At 40.3% G+C, this 19,651-nt stretch overlaps 1 protein-coding gene across 3 annotated transcripts in view; it reads left to right on the top strand.

Annotated features, from left to right (window-relative positions):
• The first annotated feature begins 6,373 nt into the window (after positions 1 to 6,373).
• The window catches only part of olfm2a (olfactomedin 2a), a 30,261-nt gene continuing 16,983 nt past the window's right edge, over positions 6,374 to 19,651 (top strand). For 2 of the 3 annotated variants that reach the window (XM_053337726.1, XM_053337728.1), the window contains exons 1-2: positions 6,374 to 6,517; positions 17,579 to 17,728. In XM_053337726.1, the coding sequence (XP_053193701.1) occupies positions 6,374 to 6,517; positions 17,579 to 17,728 (294 nt within the window). The remainder of the gene's footprint in view (positions 6,518 to 17,578; positions 17,729 to 19,651) is intronic. The other variant, XM_053337727.1, reaches the window with a different exon arrangement.

The raw sequence follows: 19,651 nt of genomic DNA, 5'->3' as shown, positions 1-19,651 counted from the left end.
AGGCTAGTGCAAAGTGGATTTTTTATGTTTAGGATAAAGCACAGGCCATGTTTGTATGTTCATGTGGATGCACCAAAAAGCTGCACGTAGAGATTTTCCACAATATTGTATCTACAGTATGCAGTGCAAGTGTGAGTCCAAGCATGCAACAAGACAGTTAGAGTGTATCAGCTCAGGATAGAAATAGTTGAAGCTAAGACACATGCAGGGTAAAGGAGAAACACATGATATGATGCCATTTTCTCATTGCCAGAGGTGCCTAGTGAAACAACAGGGAGAGAGAGACAAGGAGAGAAGTTAAAGGCTAAATAAAATTCACAGAAAAGGAGAACAAAAGAGAGCGACAGAGAATTGGAGATAATGACACAGCAGAGTAGCAGAGAAAATTAGGCTGGACAATTATTAGGGTGGAAATTATGAGGAATGGCTGTGAAAATTAATCAAAAAGGATTAAATTAATACAGGTTAAATGCCCGACTTCCTCTCTAGCTAATATTTAATGAAAGCTTGTTCTGCCAACAGACTATGTGATTAGACAGTTGATTGGCAGAGCCTGGAATTCTTTGAGGTGTGGCAGATTGTCCTAATCACACTCATTATTTCCATCCTTTATTTGGTCCATCACTCTACAAACGATGGCATCTGACCCGAACTCTGTGAGAGGAATTTTAAGTTTGAAAGAGTTCAGGAGCAATTTACGTTGATCATATAAAACATACATACATCATACATTAATCACAGACAGTGATCAAAAGATGTATTGAAAAAGAAGAAAAAGGGTGCAAATGAAAACCTCTGAGAGACAAGAGATTAGATTTTTCTAATAGTGGCTCTTATGGTTTCAGTTATTGTACATCTAGGAGTTTTGTTATTGGCACAGAACGACATGAGGGGGGCTTTGTCATCAGACTAAAGAGATAACTGAATTGTGTAAAAAAGAACAGAGAATAAAGATTTGATGGGCAGACTTTGATGTAGAATGACAGTTGCCAAGGCTTTTAGTTTTGGCAACTGTTTAGATGTGGATATAATCTGCAGACATAAAAAAATATTTGTGAGTTTTAACGCTAAAGTCACAGTAACTTATCTTCTCTAAAGTTATATTGACAACTACTGTACCAAGAATATTGTGGAAACATCTGACTCTTCATGTCAAATGAAATTACATATCTAGCAGAGACTACCTTTATGCTTTCTGAGTGTTGATGATTGTTTCACCAGAATCTTGCACATTTTTATTTAATTATCAGGATAAGACAGTTTAGATCTGACAATAGTTAATTTTTTGATCGTGTGGTTCTGAATTGAACTCAGGCCCTATAAGTTAAGTTAGTAGTTGGGTGTAGGTTACCATTAAGGTAAAGGTTGGGGTAAGACAGGTGGTCAAATTGTGGTTTTAGGGGCTTGAGAGTGCATTGTGTCAAATTGGGTCGGTATCAAATCACTCGGTAGACAAACTGTACAAATTGGAGTTACTAGGGGAACATCTAGGAGATAAATGAGCTGTAGCCATTTGTTCCTTGTTCTACAATCAGTAAATTGTCCCACTTACTTCCAGCGCAGTGGCAACAGTCATACACTGGGTGGCTGGTTTAATCATGTAAGATGGGGATTTTCTTTTCCTCACTTTCTTTTACTATCAGGTTCATATTGAGCTGATTATGGGAGCTTGGTGAAATACAGATACAAGGTTAAAGAGTGCCAACATCAACTTTTAAACCTTTGCTGCCACCCTGTGAATATGATGGATACTGCATTCTTTTTAGACTGCATTACAGTTTTTCTCAGTCACTTTGGTACATTTCTCAAATCATCCTCGACATTGGCAAAACAGTAAGTGCATTTCTCAAAACAATTTGTACAAATAGCAAAACACCATGGATCACCTGCAAAAGCCAGTCTCTTGCTCAAAATCCTTAGTTCATCTCTCAAAAGTAAATATCTGTGTCAATGAACATGTCAGTGCCATCAGAATGACAAGTCCTTGTGTCATTGTGTACGGATAAGACAAATTGCTTAGTCATGTTACCAATATAACTGTACTTTGGAGGGATGTTCTGATGTAAATTATGGCTAAAGTTTTGAAGACAATTATTGTAAATTGTAAGTGGGAGATTGATTATAAGAGATTGGACAAGATCCACATTTATGCTTTTACTGTTTGTACTGTAATTTGTTGACAGACCATGCCATTGCGACACAGAAAGGAAAAGACAGCATACTGCATAGCACAAAGAAAAAAACAAAAGTAGAAAATGTGAACATGCAGTGCAGTCTTCCTACACCACCTGACATTCCTGTCTGTTGGCCCACATCCACATCACAATGAATATCTTTTCTTGCGATGCAGCGTGGAAAGAATCTTTTAGAGTGTCTCAACCAACCTCTGCAGGCATCTGCTGTGATGTCATCACACGCTGCATCCAAGGCAGCCAGAAGGGTCATCTGTGTATGTGGCTGGCGATCATGTACTTTCCATCTCCATGCTGAGAAAAATTCCTCAATGTGGTTAAGGAATGGGGAGTAGGGTGAGAGGAACTCCATCAGCATCCTGTTGTGGGTTGCAAACCATTGCCTGATGTTGGAGCGATGGAAACTGACATTGTCCCAAACTATCACGTACTTTGGCAACAGGTTACTTTGGTTCAGGGATGAGATCCCTGTAGAGAGTGTCTAAAAAGGCTGTATTGTATGCCCCAGTGATGGGAATATGCGTCATATATGCACATATTGCGTCTTCTTTTCTACAGCCATAGCAAATGTGTAAAGGTCACACTTACTGTACTACTGTATATCACTATACGATGTTGTACTGTTTACTGTGAGGTACAGTTACTGCACGCTCATACATGTTTTACCTGTACATACTGGTAGCGCAGCTCCTTCACTCTTTCACCATTTCTTTCAAATGGAACAGTGTACAGCTGCTTCATATTCATTTGGTGTCTTTTCAGCACCCTGTCAGTGGTTGAGATGCTGACTGTTTGGATGTTTTTTCAAAGATGTTGTTGTCCTCTATAATGGCACTCTTTATCTTCCTTAGTCTTATGGCATTGTTTTCTACAACCATGGTGCAAATACCCTCTTCCTGTTCAGGTGTGAAAAGGGGCCCTCTGCCACCCCTGTGAAGTTGTCTTGCAGTCCTATGTGGAAAAAATATAGTAATGCAAAACACAAAATTGAGTAAGATAAAATGTCACTGTATAAAGTATACTTACTGTATACTGTAAAATTCCAATGGAATACTGTAATATTGTATGAAGCATTACAGAAAGTATACAGTACAGTGCCTATTGTTAGATTACACACCTGTTCTGTCAACGAAAAGTCTGAATGATTGAGGACACAGTTGTTCTCCCAACATTTGGCTGCACCCTTTGACCAGCCTCGGTCATTGTAAGCCCATGATTGAGAACGTGGTCCACAAGTGTGGCAAATTACCAATTCAGGACAGATCTAGAAAAAAAGTCTAATGGACATGTATAGAAATATGCTTGACATATTACGACAACTTGTTCAACCATTTTGCATGTAAAGACTTATGTGATTAACTAATATTGGGGGGGTTGAGACTATTCAACAGAGACCCATTATAATACATTTTGATCAACGTGACATAAGAAATTGATAATGTAGGAAAGAGCAGAGAATTGTACATAATCATTTGCATGGATGTGCCAAAGGATTTGCAACTTGTTCAAAGAAATGAGAAACTGCTTTTTTGATGTACACAATTGACACAATGATGTGAAGATTGAACAAGTAGTTTTAAGAATTTCAATTCTGATCTGAGAAGAAAGTGACTGAGAAAAACTGTAAAAGAAATACTAGTATGGTTAGGGTTAGTCTCATGCATTCACAAAAATATTTATAATTATATAATAATTTCTCCATATGTATTTGCATATGCATTAGATTTAATAATTAAATTGCTTGTAAAAGTGACAGTGTAAAGTATTTAATTATTTAGAGAAACAACAAATGTCATAAGTTATTATATGTAATCTGTGATAGAGTCACTTGGCACCGGACTATTTCCATCATACCCCTGGACATTGGCATCGCTATACTAATAAACCAGCAGTAGTGTGTGTGTGTTTGTGTGTGTGTGTGTGTGTGTGTGCTTGCGTGCGTGCCTGTGTGTGTATGCTACCCTGCAAAGAACATATTTTTCATCTCACTAAAACCTCTGTTAGTGTGACTCAATGCTGCCATATGCCCCCTTACATCTCCTTGACACACACCCACAAAATGACAACTAACAGTCACCAGGTTCAATCTTGCACAACAACAATGACAGGCCCTGGCTGAGTGTAAGACAGTTTATTAAGTGCAATTCTATGAGTAACCACATGGGGGCAGTCTTGCTGCAAAAATGGAAGACCTCACAGAGGCAAGACTGATGTTGGAGCCAGCAGGTGAGCTGAGGAGGGCTGACATTTTTTGGATGGGGCTCAGAAAGCTGTCTCTCCTCATATCACTTCACCGTGCAACCCACACAGAGGAGACCATATCACTCACTAAATGTGACTGGGTGGGGAGGGGAGCCCATCCAAGGCTGACAAAATGAATAAGTCAGCAGACCAGGAAGCAGGCAAGAAAGGGAGATGACCTGGCCGTTTTGTCTGAGCAAGCCATTCTGTCATTATGCATGGCTGTTTAGGGTGTAAAATGACACTACCAGAGGTCCGGTATCTTGCCAGATATTGTTGAGAGAAGTGCTTCAAGGAGAAATTTGAGACACCTTCCAATTCCCATACCCCTTCACACTTTGCTCCATCCAACCCATCTTTTTAGAGATGAGTGGCACATTCAGACAGCTATGATTTGAAGACAAAATACATGCCCCCACCCCCATACCCCCAACCCTCCCCCCCTATATCCAAAGGGCCAATCTGAACTTCAGAACATGTCTGAGGTCTGGTCCGAATCAAGCACAAATCAGACTTGAGGCATAGTCCCTCAGGTGAGATGACACCAAGATAGGCAGCGAAGCGAATTGTATGATATCTAACACAAGCATGATTGTGCTGAAAGCTAAAGCATTTGGATTATACAACAATGGTGAAACTATACTACCTGAAAAGTAATAGTAATCCCACTTATTCAAGAAAAACTTGTTATAGCAGGCTTTATACATCCGTTTTACATCCATACTGTATTGATAGCTACAATATGTTCCAAACCACCATTTCAATATTAATGTCAATTGAATTTTCATTTACATCTTTTACACATGCACTAATTTCAAAGCATCACCCACACATTTTAGTGGTGACTGTTTGAGATGACAGTGCGTGTAACTGAACATGATGATATGATTATGATTCAGGCAGAGTGTAGTTTGTAAGACACTGTATGCATCTGCATGCTACAGGCTGATTTAGGAGATGTCATGAAGCAGAATGACGAATGAGCTGTCAGAGGCAGCCGTGGGCAGGAGCACCTCGATCTCTCCCACATTAATACCACCTGCCCATGTCTCCCTGTCATGAGCCACTGGCCAACCTTAAATCTAACCTCCCACCCCTCTATAGCTTAATCTACTCCTTCATCTAATACGGACAGTGTGGCAAGGCCAGTGCTGCAGGAGATTCTACTGTGCCTTGGACGCCCTGGGCACACACACGTCACATAACATAGAGCACAGATCAGCCATCTGAAATCAGTCTCTCTCTGATCTACATGCATCAAAACTGTGTGCACGCACAAACACCAAGATGTGAGTCATAAAAGAACAGCCAAATGTCAGAGAAAGAGAGAGGGAAGGAAAAGAATGGATACATGCATGCAAAACAGCGCTGGCAAGAAGAGAGCAGAGGCTGATTGGGAGGGGATGAGACAGAGAGGCAGCCAATGCGCAGCTCTGCATCTTGAGGAAGAGAGAGGGAGCAAGAGAGAGAGAGAGCGAGATAAGGGGCGAGTGAGGAAGCAAGAGAGATGGAAAGTGAGAGAGAGAGAGAAAGAGAGAGAGAGGGAGAGATGAGGAGAGAGAGAGAGATGGAGAGAGAGAGAGAGAGAGAGAGAGAGAGAGAGAGAGAGAGAGAGAGAGGGAGGGGGTGAGGCTGAGGCAGTCACACTGAGAGGGAAGATTCCAGCGTGATGCTGCTGGATTTGAGCTGCTTTCCTCTAACCAGTCTCTGGCTGTCCCTTTGACTGAGCCAGTGGTGTGAGAGTCTAGTAACTGTGCTTCACCAACTCTGGGGGCTCTGCTGTTGCTCAGGCTGAGGCTGAAGCTGACTGGCTGGTTCCCTGCGTGGGCTGTCTGGAGCAGACTGGGGTTGACCGGAGCTGAGGTCCAGGGCAGGGCAGGGTAGGGCAGGGTAGGGCTGGCCGTTGGGCCATTTGCACCGGAGCCCCACAGGAAGCAAACATGAGCGTTCCCATGCTAAAGATCGGGGCGGTGCTCAGCACCATGGCCATGGTGACCAACTGGATGTCTCAGACTCTGCCCTCTCTGGTGGGACTCAACGGGACCACAATCTCAAGAGGGGGCACCTCCGAGAGGATTGTCAGCGTGCGTATGACTTTTTTGCAAGTGTGTGTGCACTGGATTTGTTTGTGCATGCTTAATGTAGAAAAGCCAGAGAGACAGATGAAAGAGAGTGACACAGCAGAGGATGAGGAGAAAATGAAAGAATCTGAAGATTCAGGCATGTTATTGAGTGTGTGTTTACATGTTTAACTACAAAAACAGCACAGAGGTTTCAGGCGGGGGAGTGGAACTGCGTGAGTCTCAAGGGCTATGTTGTAGTAAAAAGAGAGAGATTATGGAGGTAGACATGCATGTGAGAGCAATGTTTCAACCAAGCGTGAATGATATACATGTTGGTGTGAGAGTCACATTAAGTGTAATGAAGCTGAATTGTGGGCTTGTGACTGTGACTGATGGTGAGAGGCAGCGGATGCAGTGTGGATGGCAGTGGTAAATCATATGTTTTTGCCAGGGTGACGGGAGGTAGGGAGCTTTTCTGAGTGATGTTCAGGCTGATCCCATCTGTCAGTCACCTCCAGGGTGGGACGGATTGTGCTCGGATTCAGAGGTGATGGGGAAGACAGGGAGGTTGAGACAGTGCTACAGTTTCAAGTATGTCTTATTCCTTCATTGTTCTGTTTGTCTCTTAATCCTCTGAGCCCTCCTCTCCTAAAATAAAGCACACTTACTTCACACTGGCAAGTCATGTAGGTGTATAAAGGCTGTTGGAAGTGTTTTGTGATTAAAAAGCTCTCCCTGTTAAGTTTATTATTAGGGTTTTATGTTTGAACAAATATCAAAGTTCTGTGTGGCATATGCCTTTCTGTCTCATTGTGCTAATGGGAGGCGACAGTGACAATGAGAAATATAAAGCTGAGGAATGAATGAGACACTTCCTGGTTCATCAGTGGTTAGATTGTCTTTGCCTTTATCCTGAGTGTGTTTTTATTGCACCTTACAAATTAAGCAAATGAAAAATAATGAAATGAAATTGAATGTCCCAAGAGAGCTGTGACCATCTGGAAAGATATGTGTGCGTGTGTATATTTGTGTGTTTAAATATGTATTCTGAGTACTGTATGTTTAGGCATTCTTGTCTCAAGGGTGAAGGTCCATCTGTTTGAAGAGGATTTTTTATAATTTATAATGGTTCATTTAAACATCAATCCACCACTCTATGTCACCTTAATTTTGCAGTGATGTGTTGGGTTGAAATGATTTCTGTGCAGAAAAAGGCATTTTAGCACAGTGTTACCTTTGTGAAAATGTCAAGCACCTATAGCTAAAAGGCTGTGCTTTATTTTTTCTAAAACTTGTGCATATCTCAGAGGGTCATTTTGAGTACATCATCAAAGTAAAATGATAATCTAATCTCTGTAACAATGTCAGTGGAAAAGGCATATTTGAATTATTAACAGCCTTAAACTCTATAATCCCATTGAACACCCACAATTCCCTTGGGGGGTATGGCCTGCATAATCCATCTATTTATTTTCTATACCCAATTATCCTGCTCAGGGTCAAGAAGAATAAAGAATGTTGCCAGGTTTCTTTTCAGTAAACTCACTCTAATCAAGACTCATGACTCAAAGTCTTATTTTGCATTTCAAACAACTGGATATGATGAAATTATACATAGTTATGAGTGGATGTTTTCTTTGAGGCAACCCTCATTCACGACCAGTGGAGGAGGAATGCTGCAGTTGAAACTCATGCCATCAAAGTTTCATCAAAACTGATGAGCCAGTTTAATGGTGCCAGGAATTATTACAGTATAAAAGTCTATTGTGAAGGGAAATGTCTTTGCTTTAAGACAGGGATATTATCCCCTCATAAACAATGGCAGTGCATAAAACTTTGATGTAAAACCTCTCCTCAAAGTCCCATCACTATTAATGAGACATTTCCCTGCGATGACAGTCAGGACTAACAAAATGTTTAGAGCTCTAATCAAAAACACTCTAACTCCAGTCTTGTGACACTCTGGTGCTAGTATGCCAGTGGCCATTGCATGGCTGTTCCCCACACTGGCACCCATACATGCTGCGTCCCACATTCTCCCAGCTCAGAGCTATTTTCAAAGTCTGCTTCACTTGCTTTCTGCGCCTGTCTTCTAACCAGCTGATCCAAGAACACAGCTGAATGAGTTTATATGAGACTTGCTGCAATGGCACTGAACACAGCACTGCCTGGATGCTTGTGCACATCTGGATAGTGCAAAACCATGTTTCTTAATGAGCAAAAGAGACCCTGGAACCCTGACACTTAACATGGCACGAGTCAGGCTATGGTCCAATCAAAATACGCTATCCAAAATATAAAATCTTACATATAATCAAAATAAATGCATTTTTTAATAAATAAACAATGTTTTTAATGTACTTTTCTTTTTTTAAATGTACAATTTATTCATAATGATATAGATAGACGAATAAAATCTGGAGCAAAAAATCTACAAAATAGAAGAATAAAAACAGAAAATAAAAAATAATGTATTGCATTTCTCAAAAACAGTGTTTAAACACATGTCAGGGAGAAAATAAATGGAATAAAAGATACAAGATAATTTTGCATGAATAAAAGTGAGTTATTAAGTTATAGCCTGGTATAAAGATACTGATTTGAAACAAGTGATTTTGTAGCACAGCAGGGAAAATGTTGACAGAATCAATAATATCATTGCAAGGAAAACTGTTTCTTGGTTTAAGCTTTGATAGCAAAGGCTTAGCCCCCTTTAGTCTTCAATACATGCTGGGAAAGCTAAAATCTCTGAGATGACCTAAGGGGCTGTTAAGTAAAACATGGTTTGAAAAGTTATGAAATATACTCAAATGCTTCACTGTGCAATGTATTAAATATCATGAAAACAATTTCAGTATCAAATAGATAAAGTAATATGAGAAAGTCAGCACATGTGTCATACCAAGAGTATGTTTATATTATTTGTCAACAGTCTTCCAGGTAAATGTTGAAATAGTTGTTGAAAGTTTCAGTCAAACACATTTTACAGTATTATAAGCAGATGGCGATAATATAAGTAGGCCATTACATGAGTGAATAATTCTCAGTGTGGCAAAGGATACAGGAAGGGTCAGATTTTTAGTGGAATACCACCCAGTGTGATCTTTAATGATGCTTGAAGCTAAATTCAAAGAGAATACCTCAAACCTGGCAGAGGAAAACTCACCAGACTGAGACTGCTGAATTTGCTTTGAATGTTAATCACCAAATATAACAACTTTGATGTTATCTGCATTTAGCTGGAGTAAATTCTGAGCCATCCAATTCATATTGTCTGTATAATTTAGGGTTGCATGATCAGTCTTTAAATGTCACTGAGATTAAGAATGAGAAATTGGGCAAAAGCCATTGGCATAAAACTAAAGAGACATCACACAGACAAGTTTTCCAAGAGGTACGACGTATGATTAAAGAAGCACTAGTGCAAAATAGCTTATTTATAATGCAAGCACCTGTATGTACAGGAAGGACATACATCAAGTGTAAATCTTCACATACTGTAGCTGTATACTCAGAATACTGCAAAACAGACAGAATAGCAATGTGTGTGTGTGCGTGCGCGTGTGTGTGTGTGTGTGCGCATGCATGTTTGTGTCGACTCTGCCTTTGATATATTAAATAAGAAAGCTGTGAGGCAGAAGAGTGAAGAAAAAATATTCTCACCATCAAAAGGAAGCGTGGAACAACAAATCGCAGCCAGAGCTCAGAATCTGATTGGGGTCACCCAGCCTCTGTCTGTCAGGGTGTGGGACTGTAAACTTCATTACATCCACTGTGCAGTCCAGTAAAGCAGGCTGTAAAGATCGATTCTTGGCTATGGATTAAAGATTAAACATTGCTGCAGATTTTTATTTGAGTACTTCACTTTAATGTTTTTATCATGCTGCCTTCACCCAAATGTATTTGAGTCTAGACCCTGTCAGGTGTCCTCAGGCTGGTAAATATAAGACAGTGTGAATGGGAAGCCAATCTTGTAATATAGTTTTAAATTCTTTTGATACATGAACTAATTATGTGATAGCCTGTGTACAAATCATCATTGATCACAGGCTCTATAGTTGGATTAGTAATCAAGCTTTTGACATGTTCTATTTGCCAATATGAGAGTGTAATTCCATCTGGCTGAACTTAAACCCAAATCATTGCTTTGTCCTTCAAATGCAATTGGATGATTTTACAATTCACACACTTCTACAATCCATATTTTCCTCCGATGAAGCTCTGACTGTTGTCTAACAGTTTATGTAGTGTTTTCTCACACTTCGCAACCCTGCCACTGTCACCTCCCTCTTCTCTATTTAGCACCAGCCATGATAGAGCTGCTAGATGTGTACAAGTCTAACAGCAGAGAGGATGCAACATACTTTTCACCAGAGTGCCTGGCATGATGCTAGCAGCCTACTTCAAAATGTATAAAGTTGTCGCTGCTCACCGGTGAGTGTCATTCTCTCTGAATTCTCCAAGAGTTCTCCAACTAAACCCCCCGCCCCCCCCCAAAAGAAAAAAAACGCCTGACACATTTGCCCACCCCCCTCTGTCATTCAAGTGTGAGCCGGATTGGAACGAGTGAGCTGCAGATGGAAAGCGGGCAGGACACCACGCCGGAGAGGAGGCAGTCATGAGAGTGATGGAGTGGGAGAGAGTGAGAGGCAGTAGGGAGGATAAAGGATGCAGCAGGGAGAGGAGCATGATGAGTTTATGAGTCATATTATTGACTGGCAACCATGCTGCGCTGATTGTGGTAATCGATTTTCCTTGGGAGCAGGAGAGACCTGGGATTTCACTAGGAGTCTTCACTGAGTTTTATTTTAAAGGCCAGCTGCTGGTCTGTGCATTGAGGATTCACTGAGTGATCATCTGAAGAGTGGGTGTGCATATTTGCTTGTTTATCTGTGCGTGCTTAATTCCAGAAATACCCAGCAATTTTGAAAAATTAGATCTGATTGTTTGGCCAAAGTATAGACCTGCCAGCTGTGGTTAGCTGGAACAGATGTTTCTACTTTGCTGGGGCCAAGCATTCAGAGAAGTTAATGCCTGGCAGTAAACATTATTCTGCAGAGAGAGAAAAGAGGGAAACAGAAAGTGAAGCTGTAGAACTTGGATAAACAAAGCTGGCATTGTAGTTACGGGATGGAAATAGAAGAACGAGAGAGATTACACCTCCTACTTTGTTATCCTGAACCTGACAGTCTCACCTTGATGTCTCCCACATTCTCAAAATGCTCTTTCCATCCTCTGTGTCTGTTGCACTTTCTTACATATGATGGCGAGCTGAGTTCACAGTGTGGCAGTCAGCTCTCTCCATATTTCAGGCCCCGTGCCTGCCTCAGCCTGTTTGCCCCGTCTGCCTGCTGCTTATGAAAGTTATAATAGACTTCCCGTCATGCTCATAAAGTAGGGAGCTGTAGATTTATGATCTCATTTAGCTCTGACTTTACAGCAGCCGGCTCCAGGTTCAGTCTAATGAAATGCCAGAGGAAGTCTGTCCTGCAACTCTCGACAGTGATACCACCAGCTATAATGTATAATTGGATAATCCTGCTGAACTTTGTTAATCATTAACAACGCAAGGGTTCTGAGCTTCTTTGCACCATAGAGAGGCGCTCAAGTAATGGCACATCTTAGTTAGTTTTCCTCTAAACTACATAGTATGCTATAGTTTATCTGGGGAATGTGATCTGTTTTGTCTGCAGTGTACAGGAAACAGAAGAGAAATATTCAGCATTCGGTGCTACTTTTTTAGCTTATTAATGACCACACCTCTCATCTCCTCTTCCCCTCTCTCAGCAGGAATTTATCTGAAGTTGTCATTCAGCATTGTAAATGGGCAGCATTTGAACTAAACTAAAGGAAATTATAGACACCTCTCTTCCCCCAAACCACAACTATTCCCTTTCTGCCTATTAGTCTATCTTGCTGTTATTGGTTTTCTATAAAGAGGATGGGAGGTTGTGTTTGAAAGAAATGCCAGCAGCTGATGGTCAGCTTTCAGAGTCCCAGGCAGTCAGATATGATATCACGGGAGCAGAGGGAACCCTAGGGTGGTAAAAAAAAAGGAGCAAGCCAGAAATCTTAAAGAATAATTTTTATTTTTGCAAGTCAGCCCAATTGATTTTTCATCTCCTTTGCCCTCTGCAGTTTCCTGTTGTTCTCATTACTGCTGTCTACCACCTTAATGGGCTTTTGCATGGCAGCCATGACTGTGACAGCTTCAACTCTGGCACTTACATATTCTATTTCATCCCTCTCTTCTAATGTGTGAATTTCTGGAACAGTGAGCTGAATGCCTTCTCTTTCCTGAAACCACTGTCTGTGTCTGGAAGGAGAGGATTATCCCCTAGACCTGAAGTGCTCCCAGCTAGTCGCAAGTGATAGCATGACAATGATAGCACAGGTTGTGTTACATGTCATCACTACGCTAATATAATACTCCATGGCCTGTCCTGCCAAATATACAAACATATGCATATCCCGAATGCAAATCTGAATAACATTAGATATTGAGGAAGCTGTTTTTCCGACATTAATGAGATATTTTATAGGCTGTGTGAACACTATGTTAAATGAACCAATGTCAATGACCCATTCCTCGCTGCAGAGCAGGACTTAATCATATTTGCAAAAATAAGCCAGTGCTATAAAACATATAACTTGCACCCCGAGAGATCAGTTGCTTATGAGTGCTGATATATATAGATCTCCCTGCATGTGGCTCAGGCAAAAAGCATACAGGGATACTTCCATTTAAGAATTACCTCCTCCCTCCTGCTCTCCAAGCTGCCGCTGTGAGAATGGGAAGTTAGCACAGAATGGATAGGTGGGTGGTAATGGAATTGAAACTGATTCAAATAAGCCCTTAATTTCAGCCCAGCATTTATGAAATATTAATGACGGGAAGAGAAGATGTGTTGCTGTGAAAACTCCTCGGCTTTGGAGAGCCACATGAGGAGCACAGCATGAGTTTAAACATGTTGGAAAATCAAGAAAGCATTATGGTAATGGAGTTGACGTGTCTCCAGTATTACTTTCTTGAACTCTGAACGTATTCCATATAACTGCCCACTATGTTAGATATTGTAAAAAATAAAATAAAATAAAAAAAAGTCAGGGTAACAACTGCGGCTCCCTTTCAAGTTGATAACAATATGAAAAATTGATACACAATTTTTCATCCATTCGCAAGAATCATTCCTTCCCAAAAGTGCATATCTATTATATTTGTATTTAGGGCAGGAGGCTGCACATACCCTCACAGTCTGAGTAACCTAACTGGATTCTGCAGTTTGAGGCTAACGAACCTCCACCTGTTAACACCGCAGGATATCAACTATAACGAGAAGTCAGTGTGCCCTGCTGTTGCCTCAGCACGATCTACTATCTTATACACATCCGCAGCTATTGCATATGCTCTCCTACACTTCAGTGGGAATCATGCATTACAGCTGCAGGGATTTCCAAACAGTCTTGAGGGGTTTGCTGCAAATCGAAATGTGTGCATGATGAAAATATGTATGAATTTGTGTAAATACTATATGTACAGGCATACACATGGACGTGTTCTTGCATGTACACCAGCATCTATATAGAACTACATGGACTTAAACCAAGATGAGCACACACACTCTCACGCACATATGTTACAATAAATCAGAAATCCTGACAGTGAGTGAGATGCAGGCAGAGAAGCAGATAGAGGTAAAAAAAAAAAAAAAATCCCCCCTCCAGGCAAAGGCAGAATGAAATAGACAGTTGAAAGAAATTGGAAGAGGTTCTGCTGTGGAGACTGCCTCTTTTTCACTTTCCGTAACTATAACTCTGGCCTCTGCAGACCTCTGTCATCTCTCCACCTAACAGCCTTCTGATGCTTGGACTGCCTCAAAGAAGGAAGTCTAATGATGAGAAAGGTGCTGACTGATTGAGAAAACTGTGCAAACCATTGCATCTATGCAATCTATGCATCAACATCAGAAATAATAGGATGATATTCCAGCTAGAGTGCCAGTAAATTCAACTATGGCTCACTCATGTGAATAGTAGATATTCAGAAATATATGAAATATGCTTACTGATGTATGCATGTAATAGGTATAGAAAATTAGAATAAAATATATATTAATTAAATTTAGATTTAGCCTACTAATTTAAAATTGTATGAGTCTACTTAATATACCTTGAATTAGGGGTGTGACGAGATCTCGTACCACGATCGCAACATTAAAACGTGATGATATTTCGATTATCACGAATTCGGTTTCTATCACACGTCGTGTCTTCTTTTTATAATGTCACGTGTGGATAATTAACCTTGATACAGCTTCAACCTGCTGAGAAGATCTCACAGAAGTGAGTATGTTGAAGCCTGAGGTAGGAGGAGCGGAGGAATCTAGCGCAGCTATGGAAGCGTAATGACGCAAAGTAAAATTAGTCACACTACCAAATAACAATTCATATGTTGTTCTACTTGTGTATTTATGTGATATAGGATTTGTGCAATTTATTTTTATATCTGTGTTTTTTATAAGCAATATGTTATAATTTGTGATAATGTTATATTATATATACAGTATATAAATACTAGAATTGTTTCTATTCTTTATCATTCACTTTTTTAGTATTTGTGATTGTATATAATTTTGGTATGTATGGTTGTTATTTCCATAAATACCAAAATGATCTATCTATATGGGAAAACCTTTTACAGTGCTTGCATATTGTATACTGTGTATGATCATTGAAGTGACATTCGTTACAAGATGATTAATTAAAACACATCAAAATGCACCTGCATTATTTAGCATTTTGTGACTTTCAAATAAAAGACCAGTCATATATTTCCTCATTGAAGTTTTCTTAAAAATAGTGTTAAAATCTCGTCTCGTCTCGATCTCATGAACCCAATATTGTGTCTCGTCTCGTTTCGTGAGCTGAGTGTATCGTCACTAGGCTTTACACCATCAGGATTTTTGGGGCCGATCACTGATCAGTGAGTTTAAATAAACCGATCACCGATTCTATCACGTCTTCTTTGTCCACGCTCCGTTTCTTAAACTCGGCATGCTCCTCCTCGTGTTCCCTATCCAGGTACATTGGAGGTGTTGAAACATTTTGCAGATGCTTCCCCACGAGGTTCTTTAGTGTTGCACAGATAGCTTGTGTTTTATCTGTCTGCCCACACCACCCACATGTTTGTTTGAATCCAACAGCTAATGATTCAATATTCAAAAAACTTTATTGTCCATCACATCGTGACAGGGCTCAAAACTAACTGTTGGATTCAAACAAACATGTCAGTGGTGTGGAACTTCTTCGGAGTAAATGAGACAGATAAAACACAAGCCATCTTCAATCTATGCAACAGGAGCATCTGCAAAAAGTTTCAACATGACGGCATTGATCTGATCGGCGAATTAAGACATTACATCCAATCTCACTAATTGCATAAAATGCTAAATATCGGCAGGTCCGATATAGCCGATCAGATCGGCGTGAAGCCTAATCGTCACACCCCTACCCTGAACATAATGAAACAAATAAATTGTGAAAATAATGGCATGTATGATGTAAGGTATAATTGTTATGGCTGACAGTACAGCATATTTCAGGGCCACTCACATAACTCTAGTCTGTTTGCCACAATTCATTTAGAGTAAGTAGGATTTAAAATTCACTCTTTCGGAGAGCGTGAGGGAGAAAGAGGGAAAGGCAGTAAGTGCAGAAGAGAAAAGGGAGAAAGAGGGTGGAGGGCCGAGGGATTGGCAGGAGTGACAAGATGTGACAGTGAGCACATTGGCTCGCAGGGTGGTTGCTACTTTACACTCCAATCACACAGTCCCCCTTTCCCCTAAGACATTTTAATCTGATCCCCCGACCCAAGGAGACGAGAGCACAGTACAGCATTGCTCAGATGGAGGCAGGAGAGCGGCACAGAGCCGAGCCGCAAGATTTTATTTCCAGCCTTTTCCTTCCACTTATGCGGATAGGTCTTTAATTTCATCACTAAAATGGCTGCTCCTTCTCTCATTACATTTTGCTTTATATGCTGAGTGTGTGTAGATGCAGTGTGAATAAACAGATCTCTTGGCCCGGGCCTTTGCATGTGTGTGTGTGTGTTTGCAAGCCCTCAGCACTACTTTTGATTGGATTAGTCAGAGAAAGACATCCATCCTTTCAGTCTCACCCCTCCTCCACTGGTAACAGGCTGCATTATCGATCCCGAACAGCTCCATTTCCTCTCTGTGTCCAAACTTATTAGATGCTCTGCTTTCACACAGCCAGGCCTGATCCATCCTTCTTCTTTCTTTATTTGAAATTCCCATTTGCCTCCAATTTCAGTTTGTCTTTCCCCATCCACCATCAAGCTCTCACTCTATCTCTGTCATGCCGTTGTGTTTTTTGTCCCTTTGTGTATTTTCCAACCATGTTCTTGTCTTATCGTAATCTGCAACCATCGCTGTGTATTTTACCTCTTCCTTCTTCTGTCTTGACTCATCTATCTTTCATCTCACTCCTATGGTGACTTTACTGCTGTGAACATCACCTCCGTCAAACTTTACCTTTACTTTCTCTCTCTCTCTCTCTCTCTCTCTGTTGCTCTCCAGTTAATGCTAAAATTAGACTGCTGTGATTGTGACTGAAGTGATTTCGAGTAGTTGGAGGGATCAATAGCCATTAATTGCCTTTGGGGAAGAGTAACTTTTGACAAGGTTGAAAGAGAGAGAGACAGAGAGAGAGAGAGAGAGAGAGAGAGAGAGAGAGAGAGAGAATGCCATGGAGAAATTATGACTTTGCAGCTAACTTTTGGTGACAGAATGGGCACAACTAATCACGATATGGAATGTATTAAAGAGTCTTTTTTTTCCTTCCAAACACTTCCAAGAATTGGATATATTTATTAGTTTAGAAATGTTTTATAAGGGTGGAACACATTTCAGATTACTGTTTATACATGTTGGCAGAATAAAATGTCTTGTCTGCCCTCATGCATTTTGAAAGGCCTGCTTGGTAGCAGCATAGATAAACTACAGCAGACAGAAGCAACTAGTTTCTTTTCTTGGTTTAAGATATGTCTCTATGTTTTTGCAGGCTCTGTACCCAAGCCCAGAGGAGGGCTGGCAGATCTACAGCTCGGCACAGGACGCAGATGGAAAATGTATCTGTACCGTGGTCGCACCAGCCCAGAACATGTGTAACCGCGACCCACGCAGCAGACAGCTTCGCCAGCTCATGGAGAAGGTGACAGCTGTCAATAACACACTCACATTGCGTTGCCCACACAGACACACAAACATTAACCACACTACACTGGGCTCGATCGTGTCTGGTGCCGTCTGTCACATGCAAGCTGCTGAAGTGAACGGTCTCATTTCCCTTATTCCACAGCTGATCAGTAATGCAGATGAACACAACGCCAATCAGAAGATTATGGCCATTATTTGTTGTTTCTTTTTTGAGCAACAGAGATGCTGAAAGTGAAATAAGCATGAACAGCCTTAATAAGAGCAATGTCCTAAACATACCCATGAAATTGAATTTATTGAGCCTTGGCTTATAATGTTTTGTTGTTTTATTTTACAAATATAAACCCATTAGAGAAAAAATTAAGAAAATGAACAGTTTTACAATTCAGTGAAGCTAGCAAATGCTTTGTTTACATAGTTAAACAGCAAGTGCTTCTCAAAGCGTTATACTAATCTATCTATTTACTCAGACTTTGTCTCATTCTGTATTTTTCTTGAAGGAAAATACCAGTGAACACTGTGCATACTCATATGTGACAAGCCAACACAAGATCACTCCCAACTCGTCACATACTGAATTTGGTCAAGATGTCTCAAGATGTCTGTAGCTTTGTCTCAGTTCAGGGGCCCCGTCCTCCTAACACCATATTCGAACAATAAATGCATTACAGTGGCACAACCAAAGCTGTCCCATTTCAAATTTTCAAATGAATCCAAGAAATGCAGCCTTCTTTTTCCAAATTTTGAGAATCCAACGGATACATTTTCGCTGTAGGACTGTTAAAACATCACTTTATGAGTTTTAAAAAAATATTTTTTCCACTTAGATTCCCAACATGTGGTCTGTTTATCCAAGTAGCACACATTTAGAAATTTGCTTTGGTGTTTTTAGACATGTGAGGAGGAGCCGCTGGCCGACTGGCTGGTCATCTCCGCTATTTGTAGGTTCCTGAGATGATCGGCCAGTCATTGTCAGACGTCATCACAGATAGAAAATGATCTAACAAAGTGATGTGTACAGCTCTTTGATTATTCACCCCGCGCTCTAATGTCTCCACAGCATTTTGATATATGATATAATTCCTTTTGGAAGATAAATGTTGGTCTCACAGATGAATTGCAGCTTCAACAGTGCTGCTTCTGGGGCTCTATATGTACAGATATCACCACAATTCAATATGAATCTATTTTAATGAACGGATCCCTCTATATTCAATTTTATTGTATTAAGCTACATAACAGTTTGGATTTTTATCATAGCTACATTACAGACTGAACAACATAATTAATGCATCTCTCTGTCAATGAGGTTATTTTTAAGTGTTTTGTGAGCTTTGAGTTAAGGTTTGTTTTTGTTTTTTTGCACAGTAACATAACTGTCAGGTAGTTGTGTTGGAGCTGAGCTAGTGCTGTCAGTAAGTACACTGCTGTTCCAATTGCAGAACGACCATTCTGCATCTCGACGTCTTCAGAGGCCGGATCCACTTAAGAGAAACCGATAGAGGATAAGCTTCTTCAACTCATGAAATAAGACATTAGATTGCAGAGAGAGGCAGAGAGAGGAGAGCACAACAGAACAGAGCAAGAATGGACAGGCTCTTCTCTCTAATTGAGAGATTAGTTTAAAAATAAATTATATTGAATGAGTGAATTAAAAACAAAGTAATTATTAAATACATTGTTTATTTCATTTACAGTGGCCATTACAATTATTTACAAAATAAATAAATTAAGGAGTGGAATAATAAGATGTCTGCAGGTACTTAACAGGTCTCGAATTAGATTTTATAAATATTAGTCCTGAGAAAAAAATGTGTTCATGTATATTTTGGTTCAGCGGGGACCTGAACGGGTTGCCACAATAATAAAATTTAAATTTCTGCCTCCGGTGGGAACAGCTGGTGACGCAAATAGGAAA

Source organism: Scomber japonicus, chromosome 18, assembly GCF_027409825.1.
Source record: "Scomber japonicus isolate fScoJap1 chromosome 18, fScoJap1.pri, whole genome shotgun sequence".
NCBI lineage: Eukaryota > Metazoa > Chordata > Actinopteri > Scombriformes > Scombridae > Scomber > Scomber japonicus.
The sequence above is the reverse complement of the archived record's forward strand: the minus strand, read 5'-3'. Positions and strand labels throughout refer to the sequence as shown.